Raw genomic sequence first — 22,848 nt, 5'->3', positions numbered from 1 at the left:
TTTGCGCACCGACTCGACACGACCAAACACCTCTCCAGTAGCCTAGCTGCAGTTTACATGGTACAGACGCAAACCGTACAGCCCTCCCCAGGTCAGTTTTCCTGAAACGGATGCTAGTGACATCACTCGGTGTTTAGTACAAGGTGGAAAAGGAAACGGACGCTCTGCTTCAAAAGGCAGCGCTAAAGGGACGCCCGATGCGAGAGACTCCTCTCAGCTTCAGATTCATCAGGCCGGCGGTGGCTTCAGGATGCAGGCATCACCTGTCGAAGATGCCAGCTTCTTTTCCAGATTTTTCTTCTGGTGAGTGTCTATGATTATTTGTCAGAAAAATAATGGACTATGCAATTATACTTAAAATATTTTTGCAAATACTGCAACATCAATTTCACAGATAAATTTCACTTTCATTCTGTGTTAAACTAAATAAAAAATAATTTCAAAAATTATACAGTATGATACTGTTGTGTTTGTGGAATGTTTCAAGTGCATAAACGATATTTATGCAGCACGATTTTATCTGCTTTTGTCAGTGGTATAACTCGATTATCAACGATTTTCTACCCTGTTTTAACTTGTTAAACCACTTCAGTCTGGAAACTTTTGAAGTACACTTTGAAAGTCCCTTCGACGGATCCTTAAATTCTTAAAAAAAAAAACAAAAAAAAACAAAAAAAAACATAATAATAACAATAATCAAATATCTTATTGAGACAGATGCGAAAAGAACATCTAAATGACCTAAAAAGAAATGCTTTTCAAAATACCTGCAAGACGTTAATTAGAATACATGTTTGTTCTTTTTTTATTTCGTAGTTGGACGTCACCGATTTTGAAAAAAGGATACAAGCAGAAATTAGATCTTTCAGATATTTATAGAACTCCATCCTTTGACACAGCAGATCATCTTTCTGAACGCCTTGAACGGTTTGTATTTTGGACCACGTAACACTTTTCAACAAAATGCACCCTTTATTATTATTTTATTTTTTTTGCAAAATCAATACCGTGACTGGTAATTAATGGCGTAAATGAAATGTTTGTTCACAAAATTAAAACTCTTCTTTGTGTTTTGAAGAATGTTTATTTCTAAATCTGTGCTTATGAATGTGGAGAGAGCATGGAAGATGAATTAATAACTCGTCTGTGTATCAAATGACAGCATTTACAGTAGGTAATTGTCACAGACCTACATTTCGAAAATGTGCCTTTTTCATCCATTCCCAAACAGACTATCCCCTGTAGTGATGCTGTAATTTTAGCTGTACAACCGAAATTTTAGAAATGCGATGCGATTCGCATCTTTGCACTACGACACTTTTCAAATAAACAAGGACTTTTCTTGCAGCCTGTTCTCTTTTCGGAGTATTCCACTGCAATTTGAAGGTGTATAAATCCCACCCTTCAAGAAGCAGGATTCGTTAAATAAAAAAACACAAAGGTCACCTCTATTTCCTTTGAAAGGTGCAAACATGCCGTATCAGACCCCGGAGCTGCTGAGCGCTGTGTATTTGCCCATTATTTGTGCATGTCCGTCAGGACTCTAGCGGCCGCCAAAACGGGCATAAAACACGACCTTTTAAACCGCCAGACTCCTGGAGAGTGATACATCACCAGCCGTTTTTTAATCTGCCAAAATGTGTCTGCTGGGAATTTGAACTTTTATTCTATGAACAAGTCGGTAAGGTGTTTCCCGATCCCCGACATCCCAGCGTGCTGCTTAATAAGTCAGCCAAATCTCCCAGGAAATGCAGACGCACCCCCCAGCAATGTGAGCAAGGCCAAGGCACCCGTTTACCAGCTGTGACATACGTTTTAATGGTTGGTTTTTGTCTCTGTAGAGAATGGGACAGGGAGCTTGCGTCGTCAAAGAACAAACCCAGACTTTTCAATGCGCTGCGGCGGAGTTTTTTCTGGCCTTTTGTCTTTTATGGCATCTTGCTGTACTTCGGGGTAAGTGCCCTCAAACCTGTAATCTTATGTCTCATGTAACGGGGCAGCATTGCACTGCATACATGTATATAAAGCCATGTGTGCAGCCCCCCCTGCTTCACACTGTCCTGTGTCATGCACTGTAAGTCCTGTGAAAACCCTCCCTCAGTCACTCGCTGTCAGTATGTCGCACCGTGTACCTGTGGAACTTTATGTCCTGTTTGTGATTTCAAGTGGTAAACACTTGACTTGAAACAAAGAACATCTATGGGCCAGTTTTTGGTTAAGAACATAAGAACATAAGAAATTTACAAACGAGAGGAGGCCATTCGGCCCATCAAGCTCGTTTGGGGAGAACTTAACTAATAGCTCAGAGTTGTTAAAATCTTATCTAGCTCTGATTTAAAGGAACCCAGGGTTTTAGCTTCCGCTACACTAGCAGGAAGACTATTCCATACTCCAACTACACGCTGTGTAAAGAAGTGCTTCCTCAAATTTGTTTTAAAATGTTCTCCCAAACATATTTCCCATGCATATTTCCAAAAAAGTGCAATCTCATTTACGCTGATCATAATTCAAAATTACTGTGCAAATACATCTATGCTTATATATACGGAAACTGTATCACTGCTAATGATCCCACACCTAGCTTATCCATTCAGTAAAGTAAAGTAATCTTTATTGTCATCTCAGCTATATATATGTACACTGTGAGACGAGACAACGTGGATCCAGTTTCTGCAGTTTACAGTAATAAATAATTCATCGTGTTAATCTAACGAAAATGTAAGAATATATTACTGCTGCTGATAGTGATGGGGAAAGTTCAATGGAACAGACAGTGTGAGAGTTCACTACTGCGATAGGGAGCTGAGTCATGCTCAAGTATGTGTGTCACAGTGTTGTGTGTCACCAGTACCTCCCCGATCCCGTCAGTGCGGCATGAAGACCGTACCACGTCTCGCAGAGTCTCACAGACTTTCCGCTCCCTCACTCTGCCTCTCTGTCCACGCACTGAAGCACCACGCCAATAATCTCCCACACAGGAAGCATCGAAAACGGTGCAGCCTCAGATCTTGGGCCGGATCATTGCATCATTCGATCCTCTTCATGAGGAAGAGAGAGCACAGGGTTACTATCTGGCCCTGGGACTGTGCCTCCTCTTCATAGCCCGGTTCCTCCTTCTTCAACCAGCCATCTTTGGTCTTCACCATCTTGGTATGGAGATCAGAATCGCCCTTTTCAGCCTGATTTATAAAAAGGTAATCCATCCCCTGTAGCATCTCTCTTCGTATGTAATGTGAAATACGCATGCCTGTGAGCAGAATCTTAGCACAGTGTTTCCCAACCCGGTCCTCAGCCACCCACAGACAGTTCACGTTTTTGCTCCCTCCTAGCTCCCTGCCAGACAGTCCACGTTTTTGCTCCCAGGAGTTGGGAGGGAGCAAAAACGTGAACCGTCTGTGGGTCCCCAAGGGCCAGGTTGGGAAACACTGTCTCAGTGGGTCTTGAACATCTCCAACCCCTTCAGACTCTGAAGCTCTCCAGCCGAGTCCTGGACAAGATCAGCACTGGCCAGCTGGTCAGTCTTATGTCTACACACCTAAACAAACTGGACGAGGTGAGTATTTATTTATGGTCTCATGAAATGGTAATCAAACTGCCATTTCAATTATTGAATACTTTTATAGACATGGGTGAAAATTATGTGGGGGGGGGGGGGTTGTAACCCCCCAGTAGTTAAAACCGGAGCACTGAGGATTTTTTAATTTCCAAAAATACGTTCCCATGTTCTGATCACTTCTGGAAAAAAATTATTCCACTAAATTCTCTCCCCCCAATCAATACACCGACAGCATCCCACTCTCCGATCCCAGTCAACAAGCTTTACTGGTCCATGACATTTTTGTACCACATAATCCACAGTGACCGAAAGGTGGGGGATCCTTACATTAGAGGACAGGATGGCAATAATGCTGTCTATCCATTTATGCTGCTCAGAGTTTAAATATATATGCATATAGTTGATAATAATTAAGTGACAAAAAACAATATGGGAATCACAATGTTCATTACTGAAAGTAAGAGTTCCGAGGGCCAGTCGAGAGTGAGTTTTGGAGCCCTCCTGGAAAGTGGTGCGGCAGTGTGGAATATCGGAGAGGAGTGCCATCGTCTCCAAGCAATTCTCACCTGCACCTCATTCTGCTCCTGCAAACAAGGCCTTCCGAGCTGCAAGCGTATTAACAGTTTGCTATCCCAGGCTCCGCATCATCCATAGAGGCCCTGCTGCCTGAACCGTATCACTGGGTCATGTGACTGGGTCATGTGATGGCTGTGGCTCGGCTGCGCGTTGCTTCCTGCAGCATTCTCCTCACGTCTGCCGCTGTTGCCCTTCTGTCTCTCAGAGCCTCGGGCTGGCACACTTCGTGTGGATCTCGCCCATGCAATGCATCCTGTGTGTCGGCCTCATCTGGGATCTGATCGACGTCAATGCACTCAGCGTGCTGGGCTCACTGACACTGCTGGCTATCATTCAGGCCTGCCTGTCCCAGAGGATGGGCCCTATCAGGTAGCTAAGGAGGCTCCTCCATGACCCCCCCCCTGGTGTCCACCCTCTGCCACTGCAGCTCCACCCCAGCCCCTTCACTTGGTACAGCTGTGCAGGGGCCTCAGAGGGGCATAAATACCATAGTAGATTCAGGGGGCCCAGCACTTGACAGAGGCCCTTGAATATGTGAAATCATTGGTAAAACTTTGCGGGGGGGCCCAAGGTGACATTTTGTCGGGTATCACCGCTGAATGTGTATTTAGTTTTAAGCTGGTTCTTATTTGTTTTGTTTTTAACTACAGCAAGAGCAAGATTGACCTTTTAAAAATGGCATGTCTGATCGTGAACGTAGCTGTCCTTTTCCTCAGAGTGAAGAGAGCGAAGGTGATCAGCCAGAGGCTGGCCCTCACTTCTGAGATAGTGGAGAACATCCATTCGGTCAAAGCTTATGGCTGGGAGGAGATCATGGAGACCATCATTAAGAACATCAGGCAGTAAGAATTCATGGGTTAGAATATGGATCAGCATTTTGTTTAGAGGGATGTTCCATCATACTGATCCTACATGAATTCATATATGAACATGCATCGTTATATTAAACGTTGTCATCATTGGTGGTATGCAAATGGTTCTTACCCAGCAATTTTATAATTTCAAACGGTGTTCTTTGTCCCCAGGGAAGAGATGACTCTGACGAGGAAGATCGCCGCTCTTAGGTACGTCTACAGCGCAGCTTACTTCTTCTCTGCCTTTCTGGTTGTCCTCGCCGGTGTCTTGCCCTACGCACTCACCAAGGGGATCATCTTGCGCCAAATCTTTACCACGGCCTCCTACTGCATGGTGCTGAGGATGACGGTCACCCGGCAGCTGCCAAACTCCATCCAGATGTGGTACGACACTGTGGGTCTGGTCAACAAGCTAGAGGTAGGCCTCCCGCGTGTTCAAATCGACACGATCTGCCATTTATTTACTTTTGACTTATGGTTACTTTGTTCTAAGAGCTCTAGAGAAACTTTCATACTCATTACAGTAGCCTGGTTCAGCAGAGGATAACTGAGAATAACGAAACAGTTTGAGCTGCTGTCAGAAGGTTCTTCAGAGGAAGCTTTATGTGACCTGGAAGGTTCATGATCGCTTAATACCAATAATACTGCAGAAGGATTAGACCCTTTCTTATCCAAATAACAATCCTAGTATTCATCACAGGTTTCAGGTCTATGCACCAGGGAGAGATGATGTAGTGTAGATGTATGGTTTTGCAGACAGAAGAGAGTCCTGTGGTTCACTCAGTCCTTATGCTGCCCCAGTCTGACTGCTGCTTCATGGATACTTTATATCTAAAGTACACGCTGTTCCCTGCATTCCTCTTGTTTTTTTTTTTGCCCAACTGCACGCACTGCTCTATCTGAGAATACGGCTGACTCGACATTTTATTCTGTAGTATTTGCAGGTATACTCTGGTGTTTTCTCTTTCTAAATGTGTGTGTATGTGGTTTTTTTTTTTTAGGAATTTCTTACTAAAGAAGAATACAAAGTATTGGACTATAACCTGACCACAAAAGACGTAGAACTGATAAATGTTAGTGCCTCCTGGGATGAGGTTAGTATGGAAAGGCAGTGTTCGTGTTCGGTCGCTGCATGTCATCAACTCTGGGACCGAGTAGATCAACAAAAGGGAAACATTGACACTAGGAATGCAAACTTAACTGAGAAACAGGGAGTCCCACAATAAGCAATATAATACAATTTTCTTATGTTATTTAGCCCTGAAATTCTCTTTGTTGTCTGAGGTAATAATCCATTTTATTAGCAGAGTTTGCTTCTCAGTGATTCACACTTAAAGGGTGAATTATTAATCTGTACAGTGTTTCTAAAAGAAAATGTAATTTGTGCACGAAATTCTTGTTTTATTTTTAAATAACAACAAAAGGTAGACTGGACCACTTCCCTATGTTAAACACAGAACACTCAGTACTGGTAGCTTGGACAGGCTTAGGGAGAATAATCCCAGCTCTCTCTGTGCTTTAAGGAAATTGGGGAACTTTTTGAGAGGATCAAAAAGCAGAACAAAGTAAACGAGCACCCGAATGGAGACGCTGGGTTCTTCTTCACCAACCTCTATGTGACGCCCGTCTTGAAAAACATCAGTCTCTACCTGGAAAAGGGGAAGATGCTGGCAGTTGCAGGGTCGACTGGATCAGGAAAGGTATGACAATATAGTGACGGTCTCTGATTATAAAAACGTCACATCACACCGGTCCCCCATAGTGAGACAAAGGCATCCATGCAGAATAATCATAAGCCACACTAATGGAGGGATGAGTTTATGATGTGCAGAGTGTCTCACGCATCCGCAGGTGTGGTCACATGATTGAATGATCTACTGGATCATCCAATTTTTTGAAAATTATTATTTTGTTCCATTTACCAACAGCAGCATGATCAATATCAAATTTATCTCTTTGAATTGGACTTGATCACTGCCAGTTCAGCCAGAAAACATACAAACCGATATAAACATACAATAATAGTCAAACGCCTGGACACACATACTGAAAATCATTTGTTTTTTAACAAGATAATGACCCTAAGCTCACCTTAAGGTTATACAGTAAGTATTATCTTGTGAACAAGCAAAGAGATAGATTGCCGTGACAGATGTCTGGCCCCCACAATCCCCCGACCTAAACCCTGCAGAGCCGGTTTGGGACGACTTCAAATGAAGAGTAAGAGCAGGTAGCCAGCATGAGCCCAGGACTTATGGAAACTCCTTCAGGACTGTTGGAGAAGCGTCCAGGTGGCTACATCTGGAAGCTGACAGAGAATGTCAGGAGTCTGCAATGCTGTCATTGATACAAAAGGCGGCTATTTTGAAAAGTTAAAAAATTTTGTGATGCTGAACACTTCTCTTGGTCTTGATATGTATTACTTCATTGCCTCGAGACCTTTTACTATAAAGTGAATAGCATAGCTAAAATAGAGACAAAAGCATTAAAACTAGATGTGTTCAGACTTTTGTATGAATTAATAAACAAAACAGAAAATGACCTCATGCGTGAATTACAATAGTCCTATTTTATTTCGGCTTGTATACAGAAAGGCAGTGTTTCCAAATCCGGTCCTCAGGGACCTGCAAACAGTCCACATTTTTGCTCCCTCCCAGCTTCCAGTAGGGAGCAAAAATGTGACTGTCTGGCAAGGAGCTGGGAGGGAGCGAAAACGTGGACCATCTCTGGGGCCCCAAGGACTGGATTGGGGAACGCTGCAGTATGGCATCAATCCTGTGGGGGATATATGTTCATTTTCAGAATCTTAATTGTAAAAATACCCACGAATCTTGTACTGTCCACCGTTGGCAGAGCTCGCTGCTGATGATGATCCTGGGGGAGCTGGTCCCCACCCAGGGCACCATGAAGCACAGCGGCCGCATCTCCTTCTCGCCGCAAACGCCCTGGATCATGCCGGGCACCGTCCGCGACAACATCGTCTTCGGCCTGGCATACGACGAGCATCGCTACAGCAGCGTCATCAAGGCCTGCCAGCTGGAGGAGGTACAGTGCCACTCTGTGTCTGTACCGTCATCCCACCATAACCCAGTGACACCGCGGCCACTGGTACCTACAAACCAGCGAGTTACCTTACACCTGGACTTAAGGTGAAAGCACACTGGATTAGCACTCTGTGCTTAAAGTACTTTTTTGTTAATTTGTTGTGTGTTTCGATTTGCCGGGTCAGTGGTTGGATTACTTTCCCATCTGCACTAACAGAGGCTACTTGCATCATGTCCTTCGATAGCTCAGTTGGTAGAGCGAAGGACTGTAGTGGCATACGACCTGACATCCTTAGGTCGCTGGTTCGAATCCGGCTCGAAGGATGTGGTTTTTGGGGACAGTATATGGTACAGCAGGTTTGGGCAGTTGCAGGGTCGACTGGATCAGGAAAGGTATGACAATATAGTGACGGTCTCTGATTATAAAAACGGTTTATTCATATTTAGCCAAAAAAGGTTTGGGCTTTGCTATTGGAAGGTCACCAGTTCAAATCCCTGGATAGCCGGGGTCGTTTCACTGTAGGACCCTCAACCCACATTTGATACAAGCACCGTCTCAAAAAAAGTCACTTTGGATTACAAATTTAATGTAAAAGCGGAACATTCTGGAGCACCTGCCCGTAAGGCTTGTACACAGCAGAGCTTGTGAGGCGTTCTTCTCTCATCTGTTCTGCCCCGTGAGCAGTGACAGGTGCCAGTCTGCACACTATCGTTGGTCTAAAAAGAGCCCCTGCTTTGTTTCTGGGCACAGAGATGCAGGGAGCCTTGTGACAGAACACCAGGCCCTCCGTATAGCTCTGCTGTGGCGTGCAGTACAGTGACTCTCCAGCTCAAACACCCTCAGATTGTTCCAAATCCATCCCGGCTTCATTTGCCGCTACATTTATAATATTTTGTTACTAAACTTGAGCCACAACTTCAAAGCCTTATTACCTTTGGAGAAAAACATAACCCTGGACATAAAACTGGGCAGGGGTGGGTACTATAAGGACAATGTGATTGCTGTTGGAACTGTTAGAAAAATGCTCTCATAGAAGCAATATTGCTTCTAACTCTTTTGTTGTTCAGCACAGCAGATGTTTGTATGTAATATTACTGAAGTATATTTGTTTCTCTCCGAATGCTTTCCCAGTGGAACTCAGCAGGTATGAAGTTATATTCTTTCTGTAATGTTCTACGCATTCAGCTAGTTTGAACAGATCACTCTCAGTTCCCCAGGATCCTGTTCCTTGTGGTCAATGCAGTGTGCAGTGTGAAGATTACGTTATCCACTGCATGGTGTATCTATAATCTCTCCATGTGTGTAGGATTGCTGCAGTCATATAAGAATGCAAGGTTCACACACCAGATGTGCATTCTTCTTGGAAAGCTAGATGTTGTGCATTTCTCGAAAGTAAAACAGTATCATATTGAGTTTGTCTTGTTGCTCTGTTCTTGTTTTTCTGGTTAGACGGCACAGGATACACTCGCAGAATCAGACGGATAAGCTCTGATGCTTGTGTTTGCCGTGCTTTCTTGCAGGATTTTGCGCTTCTACCAGACAAAGACAAGACTTCTCTAATAGAAGGGGGCGTGACTCTCAGTGGGGGCCAGCGGGCACGCATCTGCCTGGCCAGGTACCGCAGAGATGAACATCTCAGCGCAGCCGTATGGCTGCTTCAGCTGTGCAGCTGCACGGAAAACCTTCAGCAGCTCCTGGAAATCAGCAGCGATTATTAACTTACACGCAAGACCCAAACACTGAACAAAATGTTTGCTGAGGCAGCCTCTGACAGTGTTTCATTATCACTGGGAACAATTATATTCATCATCCATGTTACTTATGCAGTGCAGGGACTGGATGGGTCTGGAGCCTATCGCAGGCAGCCGTGGGCACCCTTTCACGGGATGCCTGTGTACTGCTGGGCACACACACACACACACACACACACACAGACACACACACACACACAGACACACACAGGCAGACAGACACACACAGAGTGCTACCCATGTATTTAAAATGATGTACAATTTAGGATGCTGTTAACAAGCTAAATATGAATAATTTTAAATTATTAATTATAAATCAGTATAAATTGTGTTACTGTATTCTAGCAGTCACTGCACCTTCTGCATCTTTTTGCTGAGATCTCCTGATATGTTCAATACATTTACCACCTTTATACTGTATGTGTAGAATAAAACTCTATTGACTATAAGATTGACAGATTGACTATATATAAATATTTTTGTGTTTGTGAATGTGAAAATAGCTGTTAAATGGTTGCGTTACTTTACTAAATACATTAACAGAGAGCTATTATGCTGGCTCCTTCGATAGCTCAGTTGGTAGAGCGGAGGACTGTAGTGGGTTAAGAGCTGACATCCTTAGGTCGCTGGTTCGAATCCGGCTCGAAGGATGCCATTTTGGGGCAGCATGTGGCGCTGTGGCCGCCAGTTCAAATCTCAGGGTCAGCAGAGTGATGCCATCATCGGCATACTGTGAAAGGCCTTTAAATCCCAGTCGGCCCAGGCAGTGTCTAACCCTGCTTTCTCAGTTGCATGTTCCTTTGGATAAAAGTGAGTGCCAAGTAAGTAAAACGTAAATGATTGTCTAGTTTACATTTTGGAAGCTTACAGACTTTTCTCTTACAGAGCAGTATACAAAGATGCAGATCTCTACCTGCTCGACTCTCCTTTCACCCACTTGGACATCGTGACAGAAAAGGAGATATTCGAAAGGTGTGTGTGACTGGCCCTTCCGCTCCGTTCAGCACAACGCTTATTTGATCGATATTTATTCACACCTAATTTGAGCCATCGAGTTTAACCAGCCATGCTGTGATAGTAACGATGATGTATGAGACCTTTAAACTAAAATCCCCTGAAGATATAAGGCTGAGCTTTGGATGCAGGTTCCTGCATCGTGCTGTGGTGTAAAATGTCATTGTAATAGACCTGATATCTGAATGCGTTAAGTAAGGGTCATGTGTATGAGAGGAAAACATATTTATTAGTAGAGCTACTTTCTTCTGACAGAGCTTAAACATTTTGTTAGATACGATCCAAGCCACCATCATTAATCGTTAATTCAAAAACCATCAATTGGTATGACCATATTCAATTCAATTCAATTTTATTTATATAGCGCTTTTCATTGTCACAAAGCATTTTACATTTAACCGGCCAGAACCCCACCAAGCAAGCCTGTGGCAACAATGGCAAGGAAAAACCTTGAGAGGAACCTAGACTCGGAAGGGGACCCCATCCTCCTCTGGGCGACCGGGGAGCAATAAACCAGTTATCAGTACAAAATTGCCCATTGACTTACTCCAGCGATTCTCCTAGCTAGGACTCTGCAGGTTTAAAAGAAGTTAAACAACACCCTTCTGACCAATCAGATTTGAGAATTCCACAGCGATAATGTCCTTTAATGTCCACTCATTGGCTCATTCTCCCACCAATGGCCTGCAGGTGCCTGTGCAAGCTCATGGCCTCCAAGACGCGCGTCGTGGTCACCAGTAAGCTGGAGCACCTGAAGCGGGCCGACCGCATCCTGCTGCTGCATAACGGCACCTGCTACTTCTACGGCACCTTCTCTGAGCTACAGGCACAGAGGCCCAACTTCAGCGGGCTGCTGCTGGGCCTGGAGGCGTACGACAGCATCAATGCCGAACGCCGTTGCTCCGTGCTCACCGAGACGCTGCGGCGCATCTCCGTCGACGAGACGTCCGGCCCGCAGCCCGAGTCCTTCCGGCAGACGGCCCTGGCCCCCGAGGGGGGCGGCCCCGACAGGAGGAAGCTCTCGGTACCCCTCAGTCCTCTAGGGGCCTCTCGTAAGTTCTCCCTCATCCAGCCGGAAGAGGAAGGCGGCCATGAGCGGATGGATCGCCGGTTCTCAGTGGTGCCTGAAGACAACCAGGTAGAGGAGGTCCTGCCCCGGGGCAATGTGTACCACCACGGACTGAAGTTCCCGCGGCAACGGCGGCAGTCTGTGCTGGCCTTCATCACCAATGCCCAGGACCAGGGTCGCCGCGAGCAGCTGCAGTCGTCCTTTCGCAAGAAGCTGTCGGTGACGCCGCAGTGTGAGCTGGCCTCGGAGCTGGACATCTACACCCGCCGCCTCTCCAAAGACAGCATGTACAACATCACCGAGGATGTGGACGAGGAGAATATGGAGGTGGGCTGCTGGTCTGCTCTGCACCGCAGTTACTCCCAGACACAATCTCACCTTTACAGTCAGGAGGCGTCAATGGGAAAGAATAACGTCACATTATTAAGTACAGCGGCAGGCTTGGGGTGCTGTGTGGTTCAGCCCCCTCCCCCTTGACTCCAACTGCTCAGGGGCTGCTTTGTAAAGGTTGCTAGGCAGCTGTCCCTAATAAAATGGCCACTAAGTATATATACTACTGTCTTCAGGCATTCATTATTGTTGACAGTTGGGTTAAATGTAAGATTACATTTCTGAACAGCTGCTATATAGGAAAGTAAAAGGGTACCACTTCACAATGACTACTCTTCTAAAGTGTTTATGAGTGGTTTATAATCAGGTTATTAATTAAGTTGTAAGGCTTTGTAAATCATTAATAGAAAACAAGTTATGATAGTTTTTAATGAATGAGTTACTATCATTTATAAGTGCAATAGGGAGCCTTACTGTGAAGTGTTACCAGTGAAAGTAAAGAATATATGATTAGAGCTGGGTCAATTTCACCTTCAGAGCAGTGCTAATTTGTTCTGAACCTACAGTCTCTGGATGATTGTCTGAAATACCAAACATATCAATAGTGGGCAGCTGTGTTTGGAGGTGGTGATTCACTGAATGGTTTACATACATACATGATAAAATATAAGAATTCACTCTCATCAGTTTGCTGATTTAGAAAAGCTAAATTTAGCTAGAATGAATTTGAATGTAAAATCTGACAGACATTAGGTCTAGGTCTGGTTTAGGTCTGGAACCATAACTGAATCGTTTTCTGTTATTTTTCAGGAATGCTTTGCAGATGACCGCGATAATGTTTTTCAAACCACCTCGTGGAGCACGTACTTGCGCTACTTTTCAGAAAACAGAAATCTTATTTATGTTCTCATCTTCATTGCTTTTGTTTTTGTGCTGGAGGTGAGAGAAATGCCCTTTTGTCATATCCTGATCATTTCATGCCAAATCTTGATTAAGCTGTATGTGGAAAGGGGTTTATGAATGTATATTTTAACATTTTATGAGTATGAACTAAATCATTGCTTCTCTAAAGAGTAAGAAATCCAACGCTAACCAAATTAGGTTTACAAAATGATTCACGTTCTGATAATTTCCCTTGACTGATACAGGTGGCTGGATCTGTCGTTGGGATATTCCTGTTAACAGAGTGAGTCTCTTTCCCATGTCAATCTTTCTATGATGTAAAAAAACATCTTCAGGGACATTAATTCTATTTTTGTGTTAGAGTCATTTTCAGAAGCATTAGAGCAGTGTTCCCCAACCCAGACAGTCCATATTTTCGCTCCCTCTCAGTCCCCAACACACCTGTAACAGGTTGCTCTTGATTGGCTGGGAGCTGGGAGGGAGCAAAAATGTGGACTGTCAGGGGATCCCTGAGGACTGAGTTGAGAAACACTCAATCAGGGTTAGCAGTTATTCTTTTGGGGATTGGGAGCAGAATCGGTCACTGAGGGGCATAATGAGCCAGCTGTCCTACAAGAGTCTTAAACCTTATTCCCTACTACTCATCCAGTAAGATCTGGAAGGAGGAAAATGAGACAGTCCACTGCAACACGTCCTCCCCAGGGCCTGCCCGGGCCGTGATCATCACACCTACCAGCGCCTACTACATAGTCTACATCTATGTGGCCACGTCAGAGAGCATCCTGGCCCTAGGCTTCTTCCGGGGCCTTCCGCTGGTGCACACGCTGCTCACCGTGTCTAAGCGGCTGCACCAGAAGATGCTGCGGGCGGTGCTGCGGGCCCCCATGGTGGTGCTGAACACCATGAAGACAGGTCAGTGTGCTGACCGGGGAGGGGGGGGGGTATGGTGCCACGCTGCCGGCTCCTGCGGTTACGCCGCACTCGTCCCCGTTCTCACTATGTGTCGCTCCCCTCAGGCCGAATCATAAACCGTTTCACTAAGGACATGGCGACCATCGATGACATGCTGCCCCTCATCCTGTTCGATTTCATACAGGTGGGTTTATCTATTTAAACTGAAAAACACACACCTGATGCTCAGAGTATTATGCATGCTTCATTAATAACCCTGCAACTGTGTATTAGCAATCACTGCACCCTCTGCATCTTTATTGACACAACCTGAAATGTTCAGTTTATTTATAACCTTTATTTTGTATTCATATAAAGTGAGATTAAGCTTAACAATGTATATACATGCTGTGTGTTTCAGAATGAGAAAATACTTGATCAATGGTTGGATTACTGTACGATCTGCACTAACAGACAACTATTATACCGTTCATACATTTACAGCCATATATATGTATGACAGTTGTCCCACTTTATCCTCTATGTTTGTAATTAGCTTGAATTACTTTTTTCACTTTTTTATTAATTTGTTGTTTCTGAATAAGTTGTTAAATGGTTAGATTACCTATCCATCAGCACTAACTGACAAGTCATTTATTGTGTCTCCTTCGATAGCTCAGTTGGTAGAGCGGAGGACTGTAGTGAAACGTCAGTTGACATCCTTAGGTCACTGGTTCGAATCCGGTTCGAAGGATGCAATTTTGAATAACTGAAAGTCAAATTTTTGCCCCCGAATTTAGGATGCATTTGCTTTGTAATTCAAATCGATTGTTAGTTTTCCGTTCAGCTGAATTTCCATGTATAATATCCACTGTATAGGTCCTTCAATAGCTCAGTTGATAGAGCAGAAGACTGTAGAAGACAACACTGTCATCCTTAGTTTGCTGGTTTGAATCTGGCTTGGAGGACATGATTTTGGAGCCAGGGTGGGTTAGGACACAATGGGTTTAGACCTTGTGCCTGTTATCAGAAGGTCATTGATTCAAATCTCAGGGTTGACAGAGTGCATCAAACAGAAAGCAGACTCTCCTAATACTCACGTGTTTCTGTTGTCTCCCTCCAGCTCACACTTATCGTGCTGGGGGCCATTTCTGTGGTCTCCATTATACGCCCCTACATCTTCATCGCAGCCATTCCCCTCGCCGTCATCTTCATCTTGATGAGGAAGTACTTCCTTCGTACAGGACAGCAGCTGAAGCAGCTGGAAGCAGAAGGTGAGACTGATGATGCAGCTGCTGGATGTTGCTGGAGACATGATACAGATCAGTGACTTTCAGCCCCGTCCTTGGGGAATCCCAGACAGGCCATATTTTTGCTCCCCCGCCACTCCCAGCCAATCCAGAACACCAAATACCTGGTACAGGCACACTGGGAGCTGGGAGGGAGCAAAAACATGGACTGTTGGGGGGTCTCTGAGGACTGGGCTGACAAACCGCGACTTATGGATTTCAGTATCATTACGTCCTGTGTTCCTCTTTTCAGTAGCGACATGGAGTGGGATGGGCTCATGGTCACATGATCAAGTGATCCCCATTGAGTTGGCAGGGGCCGGGCACCAGCAGATGAGGTCAAAGGTCATGCAGATGGTAGAAAGTGGGATGGAGGGGTGAATCAGAGAGGGAGAGAATAGAGACAGAGGTCACCTATCACTCTCTTAGCTCTTTAGGCACTAACACTTTTCCACAGTAACCACAATCTTCATGACTATCGTTCTGGTTGTGTCAGTCAGCTGGGACGTCCTGCGCTGCCTGAACGGATTCAGAGGATGTGTCACTGTGTGGGATGTGGAGTCATGATCCAGGCTGCAGATTTCCTGTGACGCCGTCCTGGGACGTTTGAGGAAACTGTCAGAGGGTCACTGGCAAAAATGACCTCATGATATATGTGCGGCATATTTGCGCTGTTTCTCTTAAAAGGTGTTCAGGAACAAAATGAGTACTCCTCCATTAATAGTGTTAGATTATTATAGGATGCAGTTGTAAATATGTAGCTAACATGGGTGAACAAAATGTGCTATAGTAAAGCATCACTTTAAAAAGCATCTTTAAACACTTCTGTGTCAGCAAGAGGAAACAAAGATAATCTCCTCTTTCCTTTTCCCCTTCCGAACATTTTCAGAATGAAATTTTGAGTGCAGTATGTAAAATGCTGCCTGTACAAACAGCCAGTTAGAGCGATGTTTCCCAACCCAGTCCTAGGGGAACCACAGACGGTCCACGTTTTTCTCCCTCCCAGTTCTGCAAAAACGTGGACTATCTGTGGGTCCCCAAGGACTGGATTGGGATAATGAAAGCACAAACTCTGCTACGGCTTCTCGCGAGGCCTTTATTAAACCTTGGAATAATTTAGGATTGAGCTGCTGTTATTTCAGGGCTTGGGCACTGATCTTATTTATAAACTAGTGCCAAATCCAAACAATAATGAATCTCTTTCTTTGCCCTTGAGGTCACACCCTGGTCTCCTCTGATCTCTGATCTTCTCCCATTACCTTTCAGCCCGTAGCCCAATCTTCTCCCACCTAATCATCTCCCTCAAAGGCCTGTGGACCATCCGAGGCTTTGGGAGGCAGACCTACTTTGAGACTCTGTTCCACAAAGCTCTCAACACCCACACAGCCATCTGGTACCTCTACCTGTCTACGCTGCGCTGGTTCCTTTTTCGCTGCGACATCATCTTCGTCCTCTTCTTCACCGCCACTGCCTTCATCGCCGTCGGCACCAACCGTAAGGCCGCTTATACACATCGGAAGCTCTTGTTGAAACGCTGCTTGGGTTCTAACTTGATCAGAGACGTGAGACTGCTGGTCCCTTATGGGCCAGGAATCACCTTATGCCAGTGTTTGCCAGACCAGTCCTCGGGGACCCACTGCCTACTGGGAGCTGGGAGGGAGCTACAATGTGGAATGTCTGGCAAGGAGCTGGGAGGGAGCAAAAACTTGGGCCGTCTGTGGGTTCCTGAGGATCGGACTGGGAAACATTGCCTTACGCAGTCACTTCCTGTTCATCAAGTAAGCAACAGATAGTGGGTTAAATCGCTCTGTAACTGACAACACACAATGACACCACCCGTGGTGGATTTCAAAGCCTAAACCAGCCCAGTGGGGCAATTTCCATCAACAACACAAAGCCAAGGGCCATTGGGGGGGAGGGGGGGTGCTAATAATCAAATTAGCCAAGCAGATGGATCCCATGAGCTGCCTACTGGGGAGCCCCACCTCACTGTCTCTAACAGGTTTCAAGTTAAAACTCCCAGAGTCGTGCCACTGATTTCTATGACGTGTAAATTATTGTGTGTGAAATGGGATTTAAGGTGAATAAAGGCATTTTTCCTGGTCCACAGAAGATAAACAAGGTGAAATAGGCATCATCATAGTCCTGGCCATGTTAATTCTGGGTACCTTCCAATGGGCCGTCATCACCAGCATCACCGTGGACAGCCTGGTATGTCGACTTCAAACCCCACTACTACCCCGCACTCATGCAACCAACTGCCAGAGGGGGAAAGTTCAGGTTCAGAGAGTACAAATCCAGATTTTGTTTCCACCAATCAGTTCAGTACTCTGTGACTGTGACTCTTTAACATCAGTTGGTTGGTTGAAACAAAATCTTGGTCCGGATTTGTACTTTCTGAACCTGAACTTTCCATCTCTCCCAACTGCATGCTTATACAAGTCACCAGCAGACTGAGGTGAATGAACACTTCTCATTGAAAACAGTTTGTCATGGTGGAGGAAGAACATGGGGTTATTTTTCGTATGTGGATTATTCGTTTAGCCGGATGTAATTGTTGACGATTTGGCATGATCCTGGATCTGTCATTTTTTCGAAACTCTTGCTGGATGTGTTGTCATAGCAGCACATCCAAATCCTGCTCAGAGCAGGTTTGTTCTGCGTAAACAAGGATTAGCTCACACACTTAATCAATGTCCGTGCATGGAAATCCGTTCAGTCATGGCCTCGCCATTCATGGATGAGCGACCAATTGCAGTCGGTGCACAAATAATAAGAAGGGAATTTCAAATTGAGAGGGTTTTGCACGATCGGCAAGATTCTTTATTGTTGCCGGATGATATTCTTTTCGAAAGAAAAGCCGAGATGGAATATTATATCTTAAAGATTTATGCTCCGTATAGTAGAAGTCCAGCTAGGTGAAGTCGGGCTCTCACAGCCACACAGACAATGTGCATCGCCTTGAGATATTTTGTAAGCGGCACCTTTTTGTATACTATAGGTGATGTGGAAAATATATCAAAGAGTACAGTTTGCCAGACAATTCGCAATTGTTTTTCCTGGACACCTGCGAGTGCAGGCAAATAAAGAGCCGTTTCATGCCATTGCAGGTAATGTATACGCAATAAATTTACAGTTCTATAAAGAATTCAAAAATCACACTAATATTCTCATTACACAGAATTTCCAAAGGTTTTGTCTGCCTTCTTCTTATTAGCTTCAAAAGGAATGTTTTATAAATATTAAAGATTTCCTACATTTCATATACATAAAATTAACTAATACATACACATATATATATCAATGAAATGTCGTGTTTACCAGTTTGAAATATATTTTTGTACTCCACTTGAACTTGTTCCCATGTCCTGCATGACTGTGCTTGTATTTGAGGGAAATGTACTACATTCAAGTGATAAATACAATAACTAAAAACTATTTACACATTTAATTAACTTTTTGCCAGCCGTCTTTTCTGGTTTGGGCCACTTTTGATGTGTTTCTTTTAGTACATATTAAATCTTTGAATTCCTCATACCCCTCTAATAAAAGGTCCTGCTCAGATTGCGTGAAAAATTGCGGCCTGTGTTTTTTGACGTTTTGTGGAAGCCAAGGAGTTTCACTGGCATTAACTCATCCAGGATGAGGCATCTGATCTCGGATTATTTAAGCGATGTACGGAAAATACCCCCCATGTGTTCTACTCACCCGAGTCTTTCTTGTTTGAATCTTACAGACATTGGTCATCGAGATTCAGTAGATATAGAAGTGCAGACATCCTTAGCTTTCCTTAACCTTTACCTGTCAACATTACCCATAAACCTTGGGCCAGTTGTGTTTTTTGCAGCTGAGCACCATTGCAAAACCCAGACAGATGTGGTTCACGTTGTGTTCAAGATGCGCTCCGTCGACCGGATCTTCAAATTCATCGACCTGCCATCAGAGGAGTCCCCGGGGAAGAACACAGACCTGGTCATTGAGAACAGCCACAAAGACAAGGACTGGCCCTCCAGAGGTCACATGGAGGTCAGCAACCTGAGCGCCAAGTACACCGAGGGTGGAAGGTTCATCCTCCACAACCTGTCCTTCAGCATCGAGGGCGGCCAGAGGGTACGAACACTTTTGTGTTGGTTACTGTGTGTAACCCAAGCTCAGCGTGTTGATGTACTCAGTGCTTTTATTATGGGATGTTCAGTGCCAGAAACATTCCTCTTTTATCTCATTACAAAAATTCCTGGAGTACAAATAGAGTACAAATATTCCACAAAAGTACCACGCCAACACCCGGTCCGACAGGGTTTACACACCAAAAAACATCACTGCTGGGTGCAGACACACCTCAGTTCTGAAAAACGAGGATCCCAGGAAATGACTGACTTTGCACAAGCCTCTACTGTACCTGAGAAACACACTTGTGACACATTACATATGCCATGAATCCATCTAAGCCCACAAATGCATGATAATCATGTTACTCAAGCTAGTGGTACTCAGACTGTGCTAGTGACATGGGGTTAACTTAGGAGAGCTTTCTTTAACTTTAGCTGGTTTATCATAATCTAGTTTTAAATGACAAAAAAACACATTTAAAGGCAAGGGCAGAGGTGGTAATGACTGTGGAGCATGTGCACACGATAACAGGAAAGCCGCCAAGTTCCTGCAACATGAAGTCGCTGATTTCATGCACCTGTTTGAAGCTGATAGTCATTGTTGCCAGAGCGGCTCCATGTTTGTGGCCTCGGCCCAGGGGACTGACACCTACAGCGGCATCGGCAGCCTGCCCGCTCCGCGATTCCCGTAAGCCGGTTCCCGCTGAATGTCTGTGCCCTCAGGTGGGTGTGCTGGGCAGGACGGGATCGGGCAAGAGCACGCTGCTGTCCGCGCTGCTGCGTCTGGCCTCCACCGACGGGGACATCTCCATCGACGGCATCTCCTGGAACTCCGTGCCCCTGCAGACTTGGAGGAAGGCCTTTGGCGTCGTGCCGCAGGTGACTATGAACGGGCCACGCCCTGCCATCCCATTACCATCTACATTTACTTTCATTTAGCACTAATGCACCCCAAAGTGATGTATAAATGAGGCAAATGGCACGTCACAAACACACGGCTGTCGAGGGTTCGACTAGGCATAAGTGCAGCATGGCTGCCCAGGTACCAGTGTAAGAGCTACACAACATCTTCCAATAAAGCAATAACCTAATAATACTATTATTATGTCAACAACCCCCCTCCCCCAATTAAAAATGAATAGATCACCTGAATCTCCCTGCCCCACCCCCACCGCCTTATTTACAGAAAGTTTTCATCCTGACGGGGTCATTCCGCATGAATCTGGATCCACATGGTCGCCATAGTGAAGAGGAGCTCTGGAGAGTTGCAGAGGAGGTCGGTTCCAAACTGACAAAACAGCCAAAACACCCAGTAGACCCATTTTTGGAAGTGCTTTCTTCTTCCCCAGCCTTAGTTAATTATCCTTGTTTATTTAGTGCAGCCGGTCCACATTTTCGCTCCATCCCAGCTCCCAGCACACCTGTGCCAGGAATTCGGTGTTTCTGATTGGCTGAGAGCTGGGAGGGAAGCAAAAATGTGCCTGAAGGCTGGGTTGAGAAACACATCCTAATCAGGTGCAACATCCTGATACCAGTTTTGTGCGTGTAGCTAAACCTGAAGGGCGTCTGGATTTCAGGTGGGCTTGAAGTCCGTCATCGAGCAGTTCCCTGACAAGCTGGACTTCCAGCTGGAGGAAGGCGGCTACGTTTTGAGCAATGGCCACAAGCAGCTGGTGTGCCTGGCCAGATCCATCCTGAGCAAGGCCCGCATCCTGCTCCTGGACGAACCCAGCGCCTACCTGGACCCCATGTGAGTGCTCGCTCGGGTCTGACCCCAACCTGGACGCGTGTTTACGCTGCCCCCCCGTCCTAAATGATGCTTGAAAGCTTCAACTCAATTACAGCAATTAAGGATGTTTGTTCCAGCCAACCATCTCCTTGCACACGACCCATAACGTTCTCAGGGCTAAAGACAATAATCGCACAGACTGACTCGGCTGCTGCCAGAACACAGAGCAGTAGCAGTGTTGGCAATGCTACAAGCAGAAGGAATAGTATGTAAATAATAAAAAGCATGAAAAAGCATAACTGCATACACAGTGTACACGTGCCTCCAGTGCTATGGTTGCACCCGTAAGCACCCTGGCTCGCAGTGACGGATGACTGTCACTGCCCAGAACACTGCAGGTGCTGAGAAAGACGCTGAAGCTCTCCTTCTCCAACTGCACAGTCATGCTGTCCGAGCACCGTGTCGAGCCTCTGCTGGAGTGTCAGTCCTTCCTGGTGGGTCTCTGCCGTCTACCCTTCCCTCACTTAACGGTCTTCCCAACCAATCCGGTCTGTGCTCACAGCGGGTGAAGGAAGAGCAGGCAAATTCAAGGGTTCCGTTCTGGGGTTACCCGGTGATGAAATCTCAAACGGTGATGATGTCATCACTGAAGCAAACCTACGCCTCCGATTATATGACATAAGACGTTCCCATCTGCAGCATTCATTTGCACATACTATGATGAATTCAGTAATTGTACCCTTACAGGTAGAAATTGGTACTTTTGTTTCTGACTGAGTTTTGTTTCTGACACATTCTGCCCCCCAAAATTCCCCCCCCCCACCCACCAAAGATGATAGAGGGCAGCCGCATTAAGGCGTACGACTCCATCCAGAAGCTGCTGAACGAGACCAGCCAGCTGAAGCAGGCCATCAGCCACTCCGAGCGTCTGAAGCTCTTCCCACTGCACCGGCACAACTCCAGCAAACACATGTCCAAGGTGCCCATCAGCGCCCTCCAGGAGGAGACCGAGGACGAAGTGCATGACACGCGCCTCTGAGGGCCTGCTCGTCCGCTCAACGAGACATCGGCCACCCATGGCCGCACGTTCTGAGTGATTTTATAACTGCACTGTCCCAGTGGAAGCACTTAAAAATTCAATGGCCAAGAATTTGGTTTTAAGTTAGAACAGAAAACAGTGACGTTTTCTCCCATCTTACTCTCCGTGAGACACACAGACAAATACAGACAGGTGAGCGCAAGTTTAGGGTCATAGGGCAGGTCAGCCTGCACCTCAAGAGAATTTGGGGGTCAAGGGCCTTGCTAACGGCCGCTTACATCATCATTCTGCCAGTATCCCTTCCGATCCTCAATCACAGAGCCACACACTGGCCAAAGACCCAAGGAGCTTTTTTATTCATGTTTCATTTCTGAGGAATATTCTGTCCAAAGTCAACAATGTGGATCCCTTTGCTTATAAATAAATATGTAAACCAGAGAATAGAGAGTGCAGCTTTTTTTTAATGGTTGTGCTTGCAGAAAGCAGGACACTTCTTCAGGTTTCAGTGAATCACCGTCACATCTCAACACAAAACAGCTCAGTAAGTTATTCAGCAGAATGAGTAGCACAAGTGTAAAGGGAAAGGTAGCAGGTAAAACGAAGAGAAAACTGTGGCTGTGAATTTGAACAGGGCTTTGAATTGGACTTTAAATGGTTTATTATGGCTTAGAATTGAAAGAAAATGTCCTGTAT

At 45.4% G+C, this 22,848-nt stretch overlaps 1 protein-coding gene and 3 non-coding genes across 5 annotated transcripts; all 4 read left to right on the top strand.

Moving 5' to 3' along the window:
• Nucleotides 1-77: 77 nt before the first annotated feature.
• cftr (CF transmembrane conductance regulator) lies at nt 78-22,596 on the top strand. 2 transcript variants are annotated; one of them, XM_023809025.2, is made up of 27 exons: nt 78-303; nt 817-927; nt 1,842-1,953; nt 2,979-3,194; nt 3,464-3,553; nt 4,338-4,501; nt 4,849-4,974; nt 5,158-5,404; nt 5,988-6,080; nt 6,510-6,686; nt 7,840-8,031; nt 9,552-9,646; nt 10,668-10,754; nt 11,487-12,192; nt 13,006-13,134; nt 13,344-13,381; nt 13,748-14,010; nt 14,115-14,194; nt 15,113-15,263; nt 16,545-16,772; nt 17,389-17,489; nt 19,176-19,388; nt 20,111-20,266; nt 20,574-20,663; nt 20,965-21,137; nt 21,505-21,610; nt 21,949-22,596. In XM_023809025.2, the coding sequence occupies exons 1-27, from the start codon at nt 251-253 to the stop codon at nt 22,153-22,155; spliced, it is 4,404 nt and encodes a 1,467-aa protein (XP_023664793.1). In that variant the 5' UTR covers nt 78-250; the 3' UTR covers nt 22,156-22,596. The 2 variants fall into 2 exon arrangements, with proteins under 2 accessions (XP_023664793.1, XP_023664792.1); XM_023809024.2 differs by having other exon boundaries at nt 6,492-6,686.
• Nucleotides 8,266-8,354, top strand: trnay-gua (transfer RNA tyrosine (anticodon GUA)). The gene is given in 2 exon segments: nt 8,266-8,302; nt 8,319-8,354. It is a non-coding gene; the product is annotated as a tRNA-Tyr (tRNA).
• Nucleotides 10,344-10,432, top strand: trnay-gua (transfer RNA tyrosine (anticodon GUA)). The gene is given in 2 exon segments: nt 10,344-10,380; nt 10,397-10,432. It is a non-coding gene; the product is annotated as a tRNA-Tyr (tRNA).
• On the top strand, nt 14,655-14,743 carry trnay-gua (transfer RNA tyrosine (anticodon GUA)). Its single transcript is given in 2 exon segments — nt 14,655-14,691; nt 14,708-14,743. It is a non-coding gene; the product is annotated as a tRNA-Tyr (tRNA).
• Nucleotides 22,597-22,848: the final 252 nt, after the last annotated feature.

This window comes from Paramormyrops kingsleyae, chromosome 1, assembly GCF_048594095.1.
Source record: "Paramormyrops kingsleyae isolate MSU_618 chromosome 1, PKINGS_0.4, whole genome shotgun sequence".
NCBI classification, from domain to species: Eukaryota; Metazoa; Chordata; class Actinopteri; order Osteoglossiformes; family Mormyridae; genus Paramormyrops; species Paramormyrops kingsleyae.
This window is presented reverse-complemented; position numbering and strand designations above follow the sequence as displayed.

Excerpts from the sequence above, each read along its gene's own strand:
- cftr (XM_023809024.2), top strand. The coding sequence starts at position 251 with ATGCAGGCATCACCTGTCGAAGATGCCAGCTTCTTTTCCAGATTTTTC. Across the intron at positions 8,032-9,551 it reads AGGCCTGCCAGCTGGAGGAG|GATTTTGCGCTTCTACCAGA; the intron begins GTACAGTGCCAC and ends GCTTTCTTGCAG. Across the intron at positions 14,011-14,114 it reads GCTGAACACCATGAAGACAG|GCCGAATCATAAACCGTTTC; the intron begins GTCAGTGTGCTG and ends CGCTCCCCTCAG.